Source organism: Diplotaxodon limnothrissa, linkage group LG7, assembly GCF_057381915.1.
Source record: "Diplotaxodon limnothrissa isolate DT_005_m linkage group LG7, D_limnothrissa_male_GT1.1, whole genome shotgun sequence".
In the NCBI taxonomy this organism is placed as follows: Eukaryota; Metazoa; Chordata; class Actinopteri; order Cichliformes; family Cichlidae; genus Diplotaxodon; species Diplotaxodon limnothrissa.
In genome coordinates, this window is record NC_140602.1 from 55,884,383 (window position 1) to 55,901,586 (window position 17,204).

The 17,204-nt window shown below is 42.5% G+C and overlaps 1 protein-coding gene and 1 pseudogene across 3 annotated transcripts in view; both read left to right on the top strand.

Moving 5' to 3' along the window:
* The window catches only part of mast4 (microtubule associated serine/threonine kinase family member 4), a 97,846-nt gene extending 89,450 nt beyond the window's left edge, over positions 1-8,396 (top strand). For all 3 annotated transcript variants that reach the window (XM_085359982.1, XM_085359983.1, XM_085359984.1), the window contains 7 exons: positions 533-744; positions 1,119-1,319; positions 1,784-2,010; positions 2,514-2,636; positions 2,992-3,128; positions 3,809-3,993; positions 4,088-8,396. In XM_085359982.1, the coding sequence (XP_085216108.1) occupies positions 533-744; positions 1,119-1,319; positions 1,784-2,010; positions 2,514-2,636; positions 2,992-3,128; positions 3,809-3,993; positions 4,088-7,725 (4,723 nt within the window). In that variant the 3' untranslated portion in view covers positions 7,726-8,396. The remainder of the gene's footprint in view (positions 1-532; positions 745-1,118; positions 1,320-1,783; positions 2,011-2,513; positions 2,637-2,991; positions 3,129-3,808; positions 3,994-4,087) is intronic.
* A 3,681-nt stretch (positions 8,397-12,077) lies between these two features.
* Positions 12,078-13,603, top strand: LOC146629285 (uncharacterized; annotated as a pseudogene).
* The last annotated feature ends 3,601 nt before the right edge of the window (positions 13,604-17,204 follow it).

Below are 17,204 nucleotides of genomic sequence, written 5' to 3' on the forward strand. Positions count from 1 at the left end.
TTGACTGTCTCAGCCTTGGGGATAAATTCAGCACTTTCTGCATATTCGGGGTTGAAACATGTTAAAAATCTGTAGCTGAAGACGCAGCTATGATCAGCAGCTTTGGTCTTGCGCGCTAAATTTGGCTCAGTTTAAAGAAAAAGTTGATGTTTGCTTCATGTGCAAATTTGAGGGCAGTGGCAAACTTGCACAGTGCAAGTGATTAGGTTGCTGAATTTTCAGTGATCAGGTGAAGTGTTTGACACACATTTTAGGTGCATTCCAGGAGCTTCTTGATTGCATCTGATATTTATGTAAAAATCCATTCCAAGTTAAAGAGGATCAACCTTGTTAAGCTCAACTCAGTAATGGCAGTGGTGTAAAAATAACACTTTATAAATTGAATCATACTGTTCCTGCTGTCCCTCATTCTGAGAAGTCTAGGGTGTTCATCACCTTTACAAGCTTTTGCTCTCTCATGAAGACTCAAAATATTTTTTAGTCATTTGACAGTTACAAAACTCATCTAACGCAAATCTGTTGTTTTATCCAGACCCTCGCTGTCCTCGACAGACACAGACAGTATGAATCAGGGTCCTCGCCCCAGTTTGCTACCAAAGTTTGCCATCTCAGCTGAAAGCGAAGGGGATGAGACATCAGGCATCGGCGATCCCAGCAAAGCCTCGTTCTCCGTCGGGGAGTTTCCACAGGACGAGCCTGAAGCTGCCACTCCGGGCAGCACGCACAGCGGGGCCACGCTCTCTGGTACGAGCCGCAGTCTTTAGAATTACACACCTTTCCGTACATGTGCTTGGTTTGTACTTTGTAACATCATTAAGGTGCAGTTCTCTGGAAACAACAAAAACATATGATTGAATGTTCTTGCTTGTTTTATTGGGAACATTGTGCTGTGTTAAATTGAGCTCAGTGCAACTGATTGTTTTTCAACCACGTCAGTTGCCCCCTGCTGGCCATTAGAAAGAATTCAGGCTCTAAGTGCAGACGTTTGACCAAAAAAAAGTAATTGATGTGCAGTTGGCCTAAATGTATAATTTGCACGTTTATTCATTATTTATTATTAATTCATGTTATTTCTATGGGAAGAATAACTGTTTGCTTCATTCCATCCATAAAAAAAGGGAGTTTCTCAGAACATTTGGACCAGCTGACACCCAGGGGAGAGGGTGTGGAGAGCCCTGACAGCACCAGTCACACCTCTGCTGACCACGGACCTCCGTCGACCTCTCTGCGACCTGAGAGTGCTGTAGAGAAGAGCGGAGCCGTGCCAAAAGTCCCAAAGTCTGTGTCAACTGGTGCCCTTTCCCTTATGATCCCTGGAGGTAAGTTAAAAACAAAACAAAAAAACAAAACACACACATATTACCATGCTGATGTTGCCTCAAAATTTTGTAAGCTACATTGTTGACGCATGTGGGAGCAATAACATGTTAAGGATAACAGTAAAAGCAATGGACTTTAAAAATAATCTGAAAAAGATGAAAGTTCACTGTGAAGCTGTCATAATTGGCCCGGCATGCCTCAAGTTCCATGTTAAAAAGAGGCTGTGAGCAAAAACCTGAGCACAAGCTGCTAACAAGGAAAATAATCAGGCATGGTCAGAGCGAGGGTCTTCACTGCAGGGAGAGAAAATCGTATTAGTTTCACCCACAGCTGCAGCAGAATTAATCCTGGCTCAAAAGCTTTTACGGCAATACCTCGGTGATGACTTCAGGGCACGTTATACTCTGATTGATTTTGGAAAAAATTTAAGAACTCAGACGTTGGTCAACTCTTATTTTTCCAGATATCTTTGGAGCATCACCGCTGGCCAGTCCCCTTTCTCCTTACTCCCTCTCCTCAGACCCTTCCTCAAGAGACTCCTCTCCGAGCCGAGACTCCTCCCTCTGTCCCTCTAACCCACGGCAGCCCGTCGTGATCCACAGTTCTGGGAAGAAGTTTGGTTTCACGCTGAGGGCAATCCGGGTGTACGCTTGTGACAGTGACATCTACACAGTCTATCACATGGTCTGGGTAAGGCCTTTAAGCATTTTTTCTTTAAACAAACCCTGTTGAATGACCACAGGACTATGATAGCAGATGTATGATTTTGTTTTGTTTGTTTGTAATAAATTATTTATTATGAAAATTAAAAACTGCACCATCCTAACATAATATTAGTCCATTAATGGGATTTTTTTCCCCCAGCAGTTAAAACTGAAGGCATCACATAGACTTGCTTTTATTCCACATTTTAATTTTAATAAACAGCGGTGAAAATAATTTACAGATGCAACCAGAAGTCAGGGAACTGTGAAGTTTGTGTGCTTATGTTTTAACTTGATGCAATTGAAAGTCTCTTGATAACTACAGGTGTCGCCCTCTGCTGGCCACTGAAAACGATGCGTGCAACAGCATTTTTCTCTTTTGTCTGAACAAAATGTTCTAAAACACAGCTTTAAAAGCAGTTTTAAATGATTCAAATGCTTTTAACACAAAAGGATGATAATGAATCAATACCTTTTTATGTTGATCAGAACGTAGAAGATGGTGGGCCTGCACATAAAGCAGGACTCAAAGCTGGAGACCTCATTACTCATGTGAACGGAGAACCGGTTCACGGTCTTGTCCATACCGAAGTGGTGGAGCTCCTGCTCAAGGTAACGCACAATGTGTGTTCATCTCTAAACAGCTACTGTTAAAATATTTAATAGTTCTGATATTCATTGCGTTTGATGTAATTTCAATTAGAATAAACTGAATAATCTATTTAGGTTGAGGAGTAAGTGCTACTGAAATTGATGTTGTTTCCATTTTTTTAAAAGTGAGTGCAGAAAATTCAGCTCTAATGATTTACTGGAGCGCGACTACAGTCGTTTTAGTTGGAAGATATTTAAATCATAAAAGGGTTTAGGTAAATTCCACTAATATAGATATAAATGTTTGTTCTGATTTTTTAAAAAAAAAAAATCTATCCTCTTCCCAACATCAAGTGTTTTTCTTTTTCTTTTTCAGAGTGGCAGCAAAGTGGCCATCTCTACAACCCCCTTTGAAAATACTTCAATAAAAACTGGTCCTGCCAGAAGGAACAGCTACAGGAGCAAGATGGTCCGATGTGGCAAAAAGCCCAAGAAGGAGAAGACCCCAGAAAGGTACAAATAAGTCCTTAAATTACCTTTGGATCATTTGTTTCTTAACCCCCTTTATTTAAGGGAGACTGAGACAACCAGCTGCTGTGCTTCGATGGAACATTATGGCCCATTATTAAATGATTTTTTGTTTTGGTTAGGGAGGTTTCAATAAATCTGAGTTGCTGAGTTTTATTTAAACTGCTGCATTTCCTCCTCTAAGACAATTTGGTACATTTTTAAAAAGCTAACCATCCACACACAATGTGGAATTTCGTAAGTAAGTTACAAGCACTAGCTCAGTTATAGTTCAGCTTCACTAGGTTCTGCATATCCTGATAAGTTATTGAAGACCACAAGGTCGTATTCCTGCCCTGATACTTGTTTCTGTAAGCGTGGGAACTGCAGTTTTGTTTCTGCAGCCTAATCGTTCTTCAGAAAAGAGGTGAGTGATCCAATTTCCTGTGTGCAGTCATTACTCTATTTCCTGTAGGCCTCTAGAGGGCAGACAGATGGCACTGAGGGAATCATTGAAAATCTGACGATCCTACAGATTCAGTGGGTTGTTTTCCATCTTTAACAGTTAAGAGTACCTGGCACTGTGCAGAGCAGTTACACATGTAAATAGTAAGAAAGCAGCAGCCTGTGGTGTCCATTGTAAACTGTGAATTTAACACTTCGTCATCTCACTTTTCTTTTCACAGGCGCCGCTCCCTTTTCAGACGCTTTGCCATGCAGCCTTCTCCTCTTCTGCATACGAGTCGCAGCTTTTCCTCCCTGAACCACTCGCTGTCATCTGGTGAGAGTCTCCCCGGCTCCCCTACCCACAGTCTCTCCCCTCGTTCCCCTACTGCCGCCTTCCGCCCTGCACCAGATTTCACCCAGTCAGGTGGAGATTTGAACTCATTTTTGATAACAGCTTGAATGTTACTTAATGTTTATCCTCTAATATCCTTTGGGTGTTTTGTGCTTATATATTTCAGGTGGCAACTCATCCCAGAGCAGCTCTCCCAGCTCCAGTGCTCCCAACTCCCCTGCTGGCTCAGGCCACATTCGGCCCAGCACCCTGCATGGCCTCGGCCCCAAACTGCCAGGTCAGAGGCTTCGTCAGGGTCGACGCAAGTCTGCCGGTAGCATTCCCCTCTCTCCACTGGCTCGCACGCCTTCACCTACCCCCCAGCCAACATCTCCCCAGCGCTCACCCCCTCCCCTTCTCAGTGGACACTCTGTCGCCATTTCCAAAACAACCCAGGGTTTTCCAGCCAAGATTCATTCCCCACCCACAATTGTGAGACACATTGTCCGCCCCAAGAGTGCTGAACCGCCTCGCTCACCTCTCCTAAAGCGTGTTCAGTCTGAAGAAAAGCTGTCTCCTTCTTACACAGGGGAAAAGAAGCACCTGTGCCCAAGAAAACGCAGCTTAGAAGTGACCCAAGAAGAGGTGCAGGATGAGGACGTGAGGACAGGAGAGCGCGATTTCACCGGCCTGCAGAGTGTGGATGAAGCAGCCTGTGAGCCACTGACAATCACTCGTTTACGGCCTGTCGAGCAGGGCTGCCTAAAAAGGCCAATCAGCCGTAAGATGGGCCGGCAGGAGTCTATAGAAGAGCTCGACAAGGAAAAACTGAAGTCCAAGATGGTTGTGAAACGACAGGAGTGGTCAGAGAGGAGGGAGTCTCTACAGAAGCAAGATGCTCTGCATGAGTCCGATTCATCGGCACCGTGTGCTTATGATGGGGACGAAGGCTTTCTGGTCCGAAGCCAAAACAAAGTGCAGAGCAGCCCGGAGTCTGGAACGCTGGAGGCTAAAGCTGCTAGTTCAACTCTTAAAGACGTTCTGTATAAAAAGCTGAGCACACGTGTCAGTGAAGTCATCGCTGAGCCTTCTGGTGGCAGCAGTGAAAGTGATGGAGCGCTGCGATCGGCTCTGTGTTCTGGTCACCCAGAATGGCAGCACTCTCGACAGGGTAAAGACGGCATGAAGCCAGACAGACTGGACTTCAAAGCTCCCAGTATCGAGTTCACCAGGAAGAGGTTGTCATTCGAAGAACGAGAAGACTGCATGTGTCGGTTGACTTCGACCCTCCATGAGAACCTCCACTTTGGTTCTACGAGATCGAAGAGCCTTCAGCTGGACACGGCCATGCCTCACGACCACATGAAGGCCGGACTGGGAAGCGTCCACTCGAGCCCTGAAGGTCTGGCCCCTAAGCTTTTCTCTGGCAGAGGAGAGAGCGCTGTGGAGAAACTCCATCTTATCTCTTCTGCAGAGTCTCCGCTTAGAAAAACATCATCTGAATATAAACTTGAAGGACGCCACGTCTCTTCTCTAAAGCCTCTTGAGGGCACCCTGGACATTGGTCTGCTCTCTGGACCCAGAGTTTCTAAAACAGAAACTTGTTTGTCCAAGATGGCAGAGAACACAAGTGACACAGTTTCTGTAAACCCACCAATACGACTTCAGAGCCCTACTGAAAGGCAAATAACCATCCCCCAAACAAAAACCACAGACAAGATGAAGAGTCCCCTAACTTGTTCTCTAAGCCCTGAAGCCGTTTCTTCTGTAAACAGCATTGTTGTCTCCAAGGAGCAATCAAATAATTCAGCAACAGAAATGAAAGTCAATGCAAGTGGTGAGAAAACACAGGATAGACAAGGCGAGTCATTGAAGGCCTCAAACAGCAAAGCAGATCCCTCAACTTTTAGTGTTAAACAAGAAGGAAGGACCGGTATGAAAGCCAGCCATGAGCACAGAGGCCCTCGACACAGCTCCCACTTCTCCTCCTGTGGAAAAACACCCTCCATACGGGAAGTGAGCAACGAAGATCAGGAGGATGAGGTGGAGCAGCAGGAAGAGATACCAGACACTACATCACAAAATACTGACAGCTCCAAGACAGCAGTCTCTTTGGTAGACTTAAAAACTTCCCCTCCATTTACAACACTGGAGGCTCGAGCTGTTAGTAAACCTCTGACTGGGCCACTGAAGCAGAGTGCAGACTCAGTTTTGGATACAGGTCAACTTCAGAGCTGTGAGAAGAGAAAAACTGCAGCACAGAGCTCAGACACAACCTCACGACCCGCTTCTGAGGCGAATGTGCAGACCAACTCTGCATCGGTACATGTTCCAGCGAATGTGCCAAACATTTGTTCCTCAAATACAGAACCAGGAGTTTCTGTCTCGGCATCAGCGTTTGGAGCATTACCTGATAGTAAATCAGAGCACAGTGAAACATCTGTCAGCTCATCTGTGAAGCTGGTTGGAGATGCAGGCAGCTCGGGCTCCAAGACGGAAAACAGTGCAAGTTCCACAGCTGCAAAAGTGGAGCAGAAGAAAGAAGTTTGTACGATAAACAAGGCCACTTCACTGAATATTATTACAGATGCCACACTGAACAAAAAGCATAACACTGTGTCTGCTGCTGCAGTACAGGACAGTGGCATGTCGCTGCAGAAGAAAGACGTTAACGTATCACCAAAGACGAAGAATACAGCGGCTGTGAAAGATTCAGAGCAGCCATCACAGATGTGTCCGACTGAAAAAGCACAACACAGATCGTCCGATGCACAACTTTGCACGTCTGTTGTCAGTGTTAAAGAAAACACTGTGGTCCCTTCAGCAAAGCTCAAAAGTTCAGGTTCGACAGCTACAAGTGAAACTGTTTCGAGTCCCAAAAGCAAGTCGAGGCCTGACCCACAGCCCACGCTGCCCACGTCTGTGAAGAGAGAGAAGGAAGCAAAAACACAAGAGAGCGCAGCTCCTCCCGTCCCAGCTGTCAAAGGAAGTCCAAGTTCAAAAGAGAAGGATTTGCCTAAGGAGTCTGCCCCCTCGACTTCACACGTTCAAGCAACCCACGACGTTAAACGGAAAGAAGCCTCGCCGGTATCCGCCGGCGATGGCGCAAAGAGTGAAGACTCTGTGCAAGCGAAGCCCTTGCCCACTCATGCTGACACGAGGCAGCGAGAAATACAGCCCAAATGTTCTGCTGCTGTCAAAGACGTCCCGAACTCGAAGCTGAAATCTCTCCCTCCTAAAACATCATCAGCTCTGAAGCCTGCTGCAGCTCCAGCAATTAAACAAACTCTTGATTCCAAACCTAAAGACACTTCACCTAAAAACCACCCCACAGTTATTAAAGACCCCCGTGACCCCAAAACAAAAGAATGCGCCCTGCCTCTCACTACATCTCAGCAGCTCAGGAAGGAGCCTCTGCCGCCATCAGATGTGTCCTCTCAGCCCGACCCACCAGCTGTGCTGCCTAAACTTCCAGCGAAAACAGAACCACCGAGCAGCGCAGACACCTCAGGCAAAGGCTTCAGTTGTGAGCCTGCAGTCAAGATATCCAAGGATGCTCCCAAGTCTGAAGTGGTCAAACCGGACAGTCACAAGCCCCCGGACACCAGAACCACCACCCCAGACAAACCGGCATCATCTCTCCGGAAGGAGCAGGGTGAAAGAAAGAAAAAGGAAACCGCTCAAGAAGTCACGCCTGCACAGAAAAACACTAAGAGAGACACTTCCAGGGCTTCTCCATCTGCAGCTAAAGACAGTTTAGACAGAGACACGAGCAGGTGCAAGCAGCTGAAGGAGTCACCGCGTAGCTCCAGTAACAAAAAGTAAAGAGGAAAGTGATGATTTCAAAAAACAAAAGAAAAACGTGACTGCTTCAAATAATCCAGATAAAGTAAAAAGTTGGGATTGATTTGTGCAATCATCATCATGCCTTCTTTTTTTGTTTGAGGACCAGGCAAGCTGTTACAAGCTGATAGAGAGGGAAAGTCTGCGTGTGTGTGTGTGCATGTGTGTGTGTGTTTAATAAGATTATTCATAACAACATGTTGATGTTTCTAGGTTTGAATGTAGGCGATCATTTGCCGATCCTTTCTGAAGTTTTACTTTCATGTCAATCGAATGTTTGGAGGATTTCTTTCTGTTCGTTGCAGAACACTTCGTGCAATCAGTGTGTTTAAGGGGCAACGGGGAGGACACCTGTAAAGGCCGTGATGTACGAGAGTCTGTGCCATAAGCAGTTTTGAATTGCACTCTTTCTTCTAGACTCGGAGGATCTGAAGTCTTTTAATGCAGTAGACCACACAATGTTGTCGAGCAGTTGTGTTGTTAACGTTCAGTATGATCAGATTGTTTTAATGTTGGGTTTCGTACAGTGGTACACAAAAGAAACGCACTATATCTCGTGCTTTTCACCTAAAACCTGAAACAAAGTAACTATAGGATCACGATAGGATTCTAAAAATCATAAATTAGTGAAGGGGCCTTAGATATATGGGAAATCAGACTTGCTTTTTTTTTTTTTTTTTTTTTTAAGCAAGATGTGGTGTTTATTCACATTCCTCTGGCATCTTGTACATATATTTTTGATTTTTATGCAATATAGTGTAAATAAGATACCATTGTAAAACAGGGATACATGGGCTTACATGATTGTCGTTTGTATTATATGTATAGATTTTGCAGTGTCATGTTTGTATGCTAAGTATTAAGAGTATCATGTTCTGCTTGTGTGGTCTAAAGTAAGCTACAGCAGTGTGTCTCATCAAACGTTTCCTCTTCTGTGTGACTTTCAACATGTTTTCACATGTTCCAAAATGAACTTGAAGAGAGGAGAGGGCATGAGGGGCTATTTCTAAAAACAGAAAAAAAAATGTAGCATTATATAACAAAACTGTGAGGGCTGTCAGCGTTTCTCCAAGAATGTCTTTGTTGATGATGTGTTCACTGGCTGATTAAGCTCTGAAGATTGTAAAATACGGGACATTGTGTTTGAGGAAGATGAACCAGCAGTTCTGCATAGTAATCACAGCAGTAGATTTCTAGAAGCCGTGGGCCTCGTCTCTGGGTTACGTCCACGCTATCGTTAAGGTCACTTGTGCGAGTAAAACACGATCTGAAGCGGTTCATGTTAAAGTGCTTTGCTGTCAGGGTTTTGGTGTTTTGGATGCTTCATAAAGAAGCTCCACCCGGGCGAAGATTTTATGATGGCTTTGCATAACATAGTTCATGTCTGCTTGAAAGTTTGAGGTCACTTTGAGCTGGATTTTTTTTTTCTTTTCTTTTTTTAAACAAACATTAATGGCATATCTGCTCATTACTGTCTGACCTTGTATAATTTTGTCTTGTTCAAACACTGTCTGATCTGTTGGCAAACCTGAAAAATTGTTTCACCAATCTAAGAAGCAATACTTTAGAATGATGTTTGGAGTATAAATGCTGTGGGTTTGATTTGAGTCTAAAGATTAAAAGAACTTTCCTGTGAAACATGTCACGTTACTGTCGTTCTAAGAAAGGGGGGGAAAAGTGCTGCACAGTTTGCTGTTACAGGTATCATTTAATGAAGCTGGACTCTGTTTCTCGAGTCCTTTCATTCAGCTGTAAACGCACTTCTTCTTCTTTTTCGATTGCCATTAGAGCCACTTTGCGCTGTTCTGTGATGAGTCGTACACACAGTTTGTATGAAATCTTGTGTTGCCTCACGAAATGGATCAACATCGATTTCAGAGGAAAATTCGTTAGTCAAACCTCCCCACGCCGACGCTCCAGACAATCAGCTCGCTAAAAGTATTGCTCCTTTAACCAGCTGTTTAGATTCGGTCGCTCTTTCAAAGTGATAATGATCTGCTCTAATTACACAATGTGCCATAGCTTCCTAAAACGTGTTTCTGGATGCATATGCAAATATTCCCTTAGATGATTCAGTTGATCACAATGTCACGTTTAACTGCTCCCATCAACTCTAAGTGACCACAAACTTTTCAGCTATGAATGTGAATTTCATGTTGGCGTGCTAATACCGTGGTACTACGCATATAGGCTGTTGTATATCCGCATACACTTGCTACCATTTACACACTTTTCTATATGGTAGATGCCTTTAAATTGCAAACCCTAAATGAAAACCACAAAGTAGCCTAGGACACTAGTATTAGCATCATTAGCTCTGTTGTGCTGGCTGTATAAAACCAGATCCACCGTGTTGTCCGGAGGTCACGGTCTAAATCTAAATGTTCCACACAGTATGTGTCTAAGAGTGAAAGTGAAAACCAAGATTGACAGCAGAGATTTTAATGTTAAAAGAATCTAATGTTCAGCTGCATTGGATATTGTAAAAGTATTGCTAATGTATCGTGAGATAGTAATAAATGCACCTTAATCTTTACCAATGTTAAGTTCAAAGGGTGAGTGCAGCAGAGCGGTTTATGAATCCCTCACTTTAGGTTTTTTTTTTTTCATTCCCCCAACACTCACGTTTTCCTTTCCTGTGACGACACACGTTTAAATCTTTAAAGCACATTCAGTGTTTGTTTACAAAGCGTCATGGATGTATATTTTGTATATTGTTGATTTGCCAAATCTGCGTCCTGTGTTACAGATAATGTTTCTAGTCGTGCGAGGTTTGCCTCCTCGCCACCATGATTTGTTTGTGCAGTAATCGATGTCTCTTCACGTCACGTTCTACTCTGTCTTCTCGTCTTTTCAGATTTCCTTTTATTTCCTCCTCTGTGCAAAACTAGTATTAGATGAACTTGCTTATGTTGGTTTGTCTTTTAGAATATGTGCAATAAAAGTGTTTTGAGTTTTGTATTTTGCCCAAGGAAAGCTCTATGGATGTCATACATGTTGTATATTAAAACAGATATTTATACTTCTAATGTTGCGTAATACTGAAAATAAAATGGAATTATGAGTTACTGTTTTGCAGTTTTGTTTTTTTGTTAGCCTGAATTGAAAATGTAGTTAAAGATATATCAGAAAAAAACAAGAATTTACCATAAATATGCTTAAAGCCACAACACAATGTTACTGTGTTTATGGATGAGATGTGCAGCCCTTTAATAGTTTGTAGTTGTGCAACCTAAATTCATGACAAAATATAATACAGCAATATTTTTTTTTCTGAATGCCATTTTATATTCTGAATGATGAAATGTGCACATTTCAGTTAGTTGTGGTTATTTGCTGGTTTAACTGGAATCAAATGTACATACAGGAAGTTTACACTTGATCACGGTAAGTAATGCAATTCCAAAAGGGGGCAGCATCTTTCTGTGTGTGTGCCAGGGCTCTTCAAATAGGTCCTCTGTTACGCAACATGCAGAGAGTCAGACGATTAATGAAGTGTGGCGCACTGAGAAATCTAAACAAATATAAATATGCAAAGAACACTGATCTGCATTCATCGTGTATTTCAAAGTAAAACTGCATGTTATCATTTACATATTATGAGCTTCTGGAATAATCAGATGAGCGAGCCTCAGAGAAATAAGTCCCCATTGGTCTTTTCATTCATGATTAATGGTGCAGATGGATCAGCAACCACAGCCTGATTAATAAGCAAAAACATTAATTAGAGGAAGGAATTGGTGGGAAAAATGGTGTTTGGGAATAGTGCTGGGAAAATGTGCTGGTGCAGCTACAGGTCAAAAACCTTCATATGCTTCAACTTTAAAGATTTCTGAAAACGTCTTCATGGCTGCAGTATCAGAAATAATTAGTTGACCTTGAACCTCTAAATCCTGCTTAGCCTCAGCATTCTTAGCATCTCACCGCTTTACAGGGACACATTTAATTATTTTCACTAGCTTGTTTAACAAAGGAGAAAAAATGCAGATGTTTTTGTGTAGCCTCTGAAAGAAGTCGATATAAGAGAAAACCAAATTCTCATTGGAGATCATCAGTTTCTCTAGTGGCTATTGGGATTTCACCTTTAGCATTCATCCATCCGCTATCGCTTCTTTTGAAAATATAATCTAATAGATTGCCAGGTTATTTAACCCTCTGATGCATAGTGGTCACTGGAGTGGACAGCTACTAAAACGTACATATCTCTTTAATGTATTGGTTTCTATGGTGGAACTGCATATTAGCCTCTAGAGTGCTCTCTGCTGCCATGCTCCATTGAGGTCAATTCAGTGTTCAGTTAGTGCAACTGCAAGTAAATTTCCTCTGAATCAAAGATGGCAGACAAACTGTCACCCCTTCCGACCACTGCTGGCATATCCTGTCAATCCTTCTATGCTAAAAGAGCCCAACAGGTAAAAAAAATATGATGATATGCAGTAACATCTAGGGAAGGATATTATCTGTTTGGAATAAGAAATTGTTATGTCTAATATGTAGAAAACTACAATTAACCATGTGTCCACTGTAGTGGACATCATGCGTTACCCACTATATTTTTTTTAACAGAAGTCATAAATTGTCTCACTGTTTTTTGGGACTGTTTTGGTTATAATTAAGCATATAATTGTTACATTTATAAGCTACTCATTTAAAATATATATTTCTGTGCAGATCAGCTGTAGTTTGAGTTACTATAATAATTATTTTATCATATTTTGTAGACTTCAAATGCAGCAAAGAATAAGGCAGCGTACAGAATAGTCCAGGAAATTCCATCCAGCTCCAGTGATGATGATTTCATTGATGAGTGCAGTGATGAGGAGTTCAGTGATAAGTCCAGTGATGATGAGAGTGGCTGCCAGAGCAGAACAGAGACATAGGAACTACGGATGATGAAGACACAGACAGTCAGGATGCAGAAAGTGAGAACGATGAGGGGCAGGATGAAGAGGAAGGTCAGTATGATCAGGGAGCTGTGGGAGATGGGTACATGGCACCTGACCATACTCAAGCCCGCAAAAATATTTGGAAAGTCCAAGACTGGTTGGAGACTTGCCTCCTTTTCTAGGAGAGTGGAAATTGAATGTGGAGGGGAAGGATCCCATAGATTTCTTCAGACATGTTTCCAGCAGATCTAATTGATAATATAACATACAACACCAACTTGTATGGGAAAGAACTGTCAGTAACAAGAGAAGAGATTCTCCCTCCAGCAATGCAAAAGAGGAAGACCCAGTGGGACCCCACAACCCGTGAAGTGGAGAGCAGTCACCAAAGTAGCCTGTGAGGTCAGGTTTGCCACAGGATATCACTGGCCCCAACTGACCGAGGTGAAAAATGCAAACAGGTGCCATGATGTTGTGTGCACACGGAAGACCAAATACATCTGCATGCAATGCTGTGTGCCATTGTGCCCTGGATGCGTTGCAAACTTTCGCACAGCCTAGGTGTGATGAACATAGAACTGTTTGGAGATGCAGAGACTAAGATGTCAGTTTGTGTTTTCTTCCAGCATGCTACTAAGGGCTTGGTAATACTGTCCTGCATCGTTATAGAACTGTGTAGACTCAAAAATGTTTCTCTTGTTGGAGATAGTTTGCCATATTCAGGTGTAGGATTCATAGCTAGGACTGTTGATTGGTTTTGTTATTTACGTCTAAACATTGGGGCCTTATGAGTTGAAAGTTCCAAAAAAAATTGCTGAGATGTTTTTCAAAGGATACAAGCAAACAAGTGTTTGTATATTTACAATAGAACACAAGGTAATTAATTTTTACAGTAAATTCACAGTATTTCATGCTAAGTGCTCAGGCGCATGTAGTCCACTGGAGTGGACAAGTTTATAACTTTATAAAAAAACATATTTTTGAAAAAAAAAGAGTTAAACATTTTTTTTCATGTCCTGAGAAGAATAAAAGCACTTAAGAAAAAAATCTTGACCAAGGCTTTCATAATTCATGCATCAGAGGGCTAAATATATTATTGCTGTAGTCTGCAACAGAGAGATTGTAGAGTGGAGGCTGGCTGGATCATAATCCATTTTGGAAAGATTTATCAATACTGATGATGTAACCAGCCATGTGCATTGTTATCAGCAGGCTGTGGGGTTAAAGGGGGAGAGAGCTGAGAGACATGCGTACATTGTAGAGAGTACTCAACAATATGCATTTAACCTCCCCCAAGCTCCACTTTCTATTCATTTAAATGGATATGATCAACAGCATTGATCAGAACATTGTATTCTACAGACAGTCGTATTTCTCAGAGGATAAATCTTAAAAAACAAACAAACAAACAAAAAACAACCTCCAGCCGTTTTGTGGCGCTTACCTGTGTTTCCAACTCAGCCGAGAGTGAAAACCTCTCCAGCGGATCCTGAGTCAGCTGCAAGTCCTCCTGGTAGGCCGTGTCTGAGCTAGAGAAAAATCAGTGAAGGTGACAGCAGTGGTCTGTGGCCACCACCTGCAAAACCATCCCTGCTTTTACAGTCATGTGCATTTTAATTACCAGAGTGTTGAGTTTAAGGAGGGGGCACATAAGCTCACAGGCACATGTAGATTGTAGACATTGAAATCATATCGAAAAGCTTTCGCATGTTCACCATACGCTAATGATCATGTAGGTTTGTATGTTCCCTTTCTCCTCCGGGACAAGTGGACGAATCTTGATAAAACTTTGCATAAACACTGCTGAGGGCACTGACAGTAGCGTCTGTGTGGTGTATACAAATATTTTATACAAATCCAACAGTATATATATTTGCACATGTGGCAGTTCAGTTGGACACGATGTGTTTAGTTTGTTGATGTTTAGTGTGCGCATTTTTACTTTTGTTTATATTGTAGACATTTAGGTTTGTTATGTATTTTAATGGTCTGAACAAATTTTTAATCTTCCCTGTGCAGCTGAGCGGCTGCTGGTTGTTGATCAAGCGATCAAAGTAAGCGACTATAATGACCATCATTTAGTCAACTATAGTCTTCTATATATTTCATTGTGAATGTTACAATCCATATTTATTTTAATGTAATATATTTTTAATTTTATGCATTTATATTGTTCAAAATATGACATCTAACAAGTTTGTCAAATTATTACAACCAGTATTGTCCATGCATAGCTAGTACCAATAATACTAACTTGTGTTAGCAAAGCCTGTTCACAGTGCTAGTTTACATACTGCTAGCAAAGCTGTACTAAAGTTCCTCCAGGGGGTTTAATCGTAAACAAATGAGCCAAATTGACTGGTATAAAATAAATGAGGATTCATGTCAATGAATTTCTGTGCAAGAGTTCACACTTGTCTTTGTTTTAGACTGGGGACAGTGAGTTGCGTGAGGAAAACTAAAAGTATCTCTGGCAGGGCCTTCCATCCAGTCATTGTTCTTCATATACAAACTAAAGTGAAACTTTCATGGTGGCATTACAGAGCCTGCTGGATGATCGCAAAAGTAAGCAGGTTTCAACTTGTGGGGAGCCTGAATGCCACGATGCAGTTTTATGGCAGTACATCAAACTGTTGCTGAGATAAATCAGTGTGGCGCAAAGCGGTCGACTGACCAACCAAACATCATTGCCATCCAGTGGGCTGCCGTTGTAGCTGTATAAATAAAAGTAACTTAAACATGCAGGCAGTACACGCTCTAGCTTTGTAACAAGTTGCTGGAGTTTAGTGGGCTGTTTTTTTATTTATTTATTTATTCTTGATCACACAGCAAAAGAATAAAAAGAATTTTATAGATAAAGACAATGAAAACAGCAGCGGGAAGACGGCTTGTTCCTCTAGATGCATGCAATCTGAGACGCAGATAGATAAATCCACTCTGGCCCGTATTAATTTTGCTGCTGGAATTTGCTCAAGTACATTCCGTGACTTGGGGAGAAGCCAAAACTCCAGCCCCGGCTCTCAGATCTCATGTTGCAACTGATGGCTTCAGGCCGAGCTTGCGCGGGCCATCACAAACAGGCTGAGGAACGAGTAGGAAAGAAAAGACTCGCCTGTGTCACGGTACACTGGAATAAATTCTATGAAGTCAGTCTGTGATCGCAGCATGAATTCCACTATCCTGGATCTGCTGATTATAGGGTTGCCAACCGTCCCTTAAAATACGGAATCGTCCCGTATTTCGAAACAAAAGTACACGTCCCGTATTGAGCTAATAAGGGACGCACTTTGTCCCGTAATACAGTGAGAACCAAAAGTAGTCTATAAATGTTTATGGAATTAACGCTTTGTTTGAAAACATAATTCCCAGCCCCTCTCCTGCTTTGTGACCAATGAGCTGACAGCACACTTATGACAATTCGAGTATGACAATTCAGATTACCGCTCATCTCATTGGTCGAGGAAAGGTCGCTTTCGGAGAAAATACCGGAAGACAACAGGTGACCACAACAAGAAGCATGGCCAACAGGGAAACAAACGCCGACTCTGCGGTGCAAGTCTCGGATGACAGTACACCTAAAGCTGGGCAGACACTGTGCGATTTTTTCAGTCACGTTATTCAGCTCCTGCTCAAACTGCACGATTGACTCACAGGGGTTAGAAGTTCATAGGTCACGATGTACTCTCACACTGTACCGCCCGATGCTCTGATGCGACCTGAGTGCTCACACTGTGCCGCTGTTGTGCCAAAGTAGTTACCCCCGCCATAAAATGAAGGTTATAACAGAAAATCTGTCGCTCTCTCTCTCTGTCTTTCACTCACACAGACACACCACCACCATCAACTTTGCTAAATTGCTAATGAAAAACATTGATCAGGCAGCTGTGATTAAGCAGCAATGTAAATCCAACTATTTTCACGGTTGTTGTGGTCGTGATAATTTTGTGAGGCCACATCGAAAAGGCTCGGATGAGCTTTCCAAAGTTCTACAAGTTGTGCCTCCATCGCTTGTGTCCAGATCACACGCTGCACTGCCGTGCTGCTCCGTCTTTTTCACCGACGTTTACGTGTTTGCGCGCGAGCAGCTGCGGTGACACCCTCACAAGCGATTGATGATCGGGAGCTGGTCGTGAGGTGTTAATCACTTCTCGTTACCCAACGTATACTACATGACGCACGATGAAGGCCAAAATCGGTCCGATCACTCAAAAATCGGCTCAAAATGGGCCTAAAACCGCACAGTGTAAGCCCAGCATTAGAGCAGCAATGTTTGTTTCCCTCAGAGAAAGGGAAGAATGGGAAAAGGAAAACACCTGGCTGGAAAAAGTTAATATGGGCATGTGCAGTGAATATCAGCGCTATGTGGCCAGAAGTGTGATAATATAATTTATTTTGTGTAATAAACAACTGCAAGAATAGATGATTACAACAAATAGATGACTAATACATAAAAGTAATACATAGGTGAATAATGATGATGAGTTATGATGCGTAATCATGGGAACAAGTGGGTTTACAAACAGGAGCAGCTGATTAGCATTAGAAAAGCTGAAATAATACCTCAACTGAAGCCAA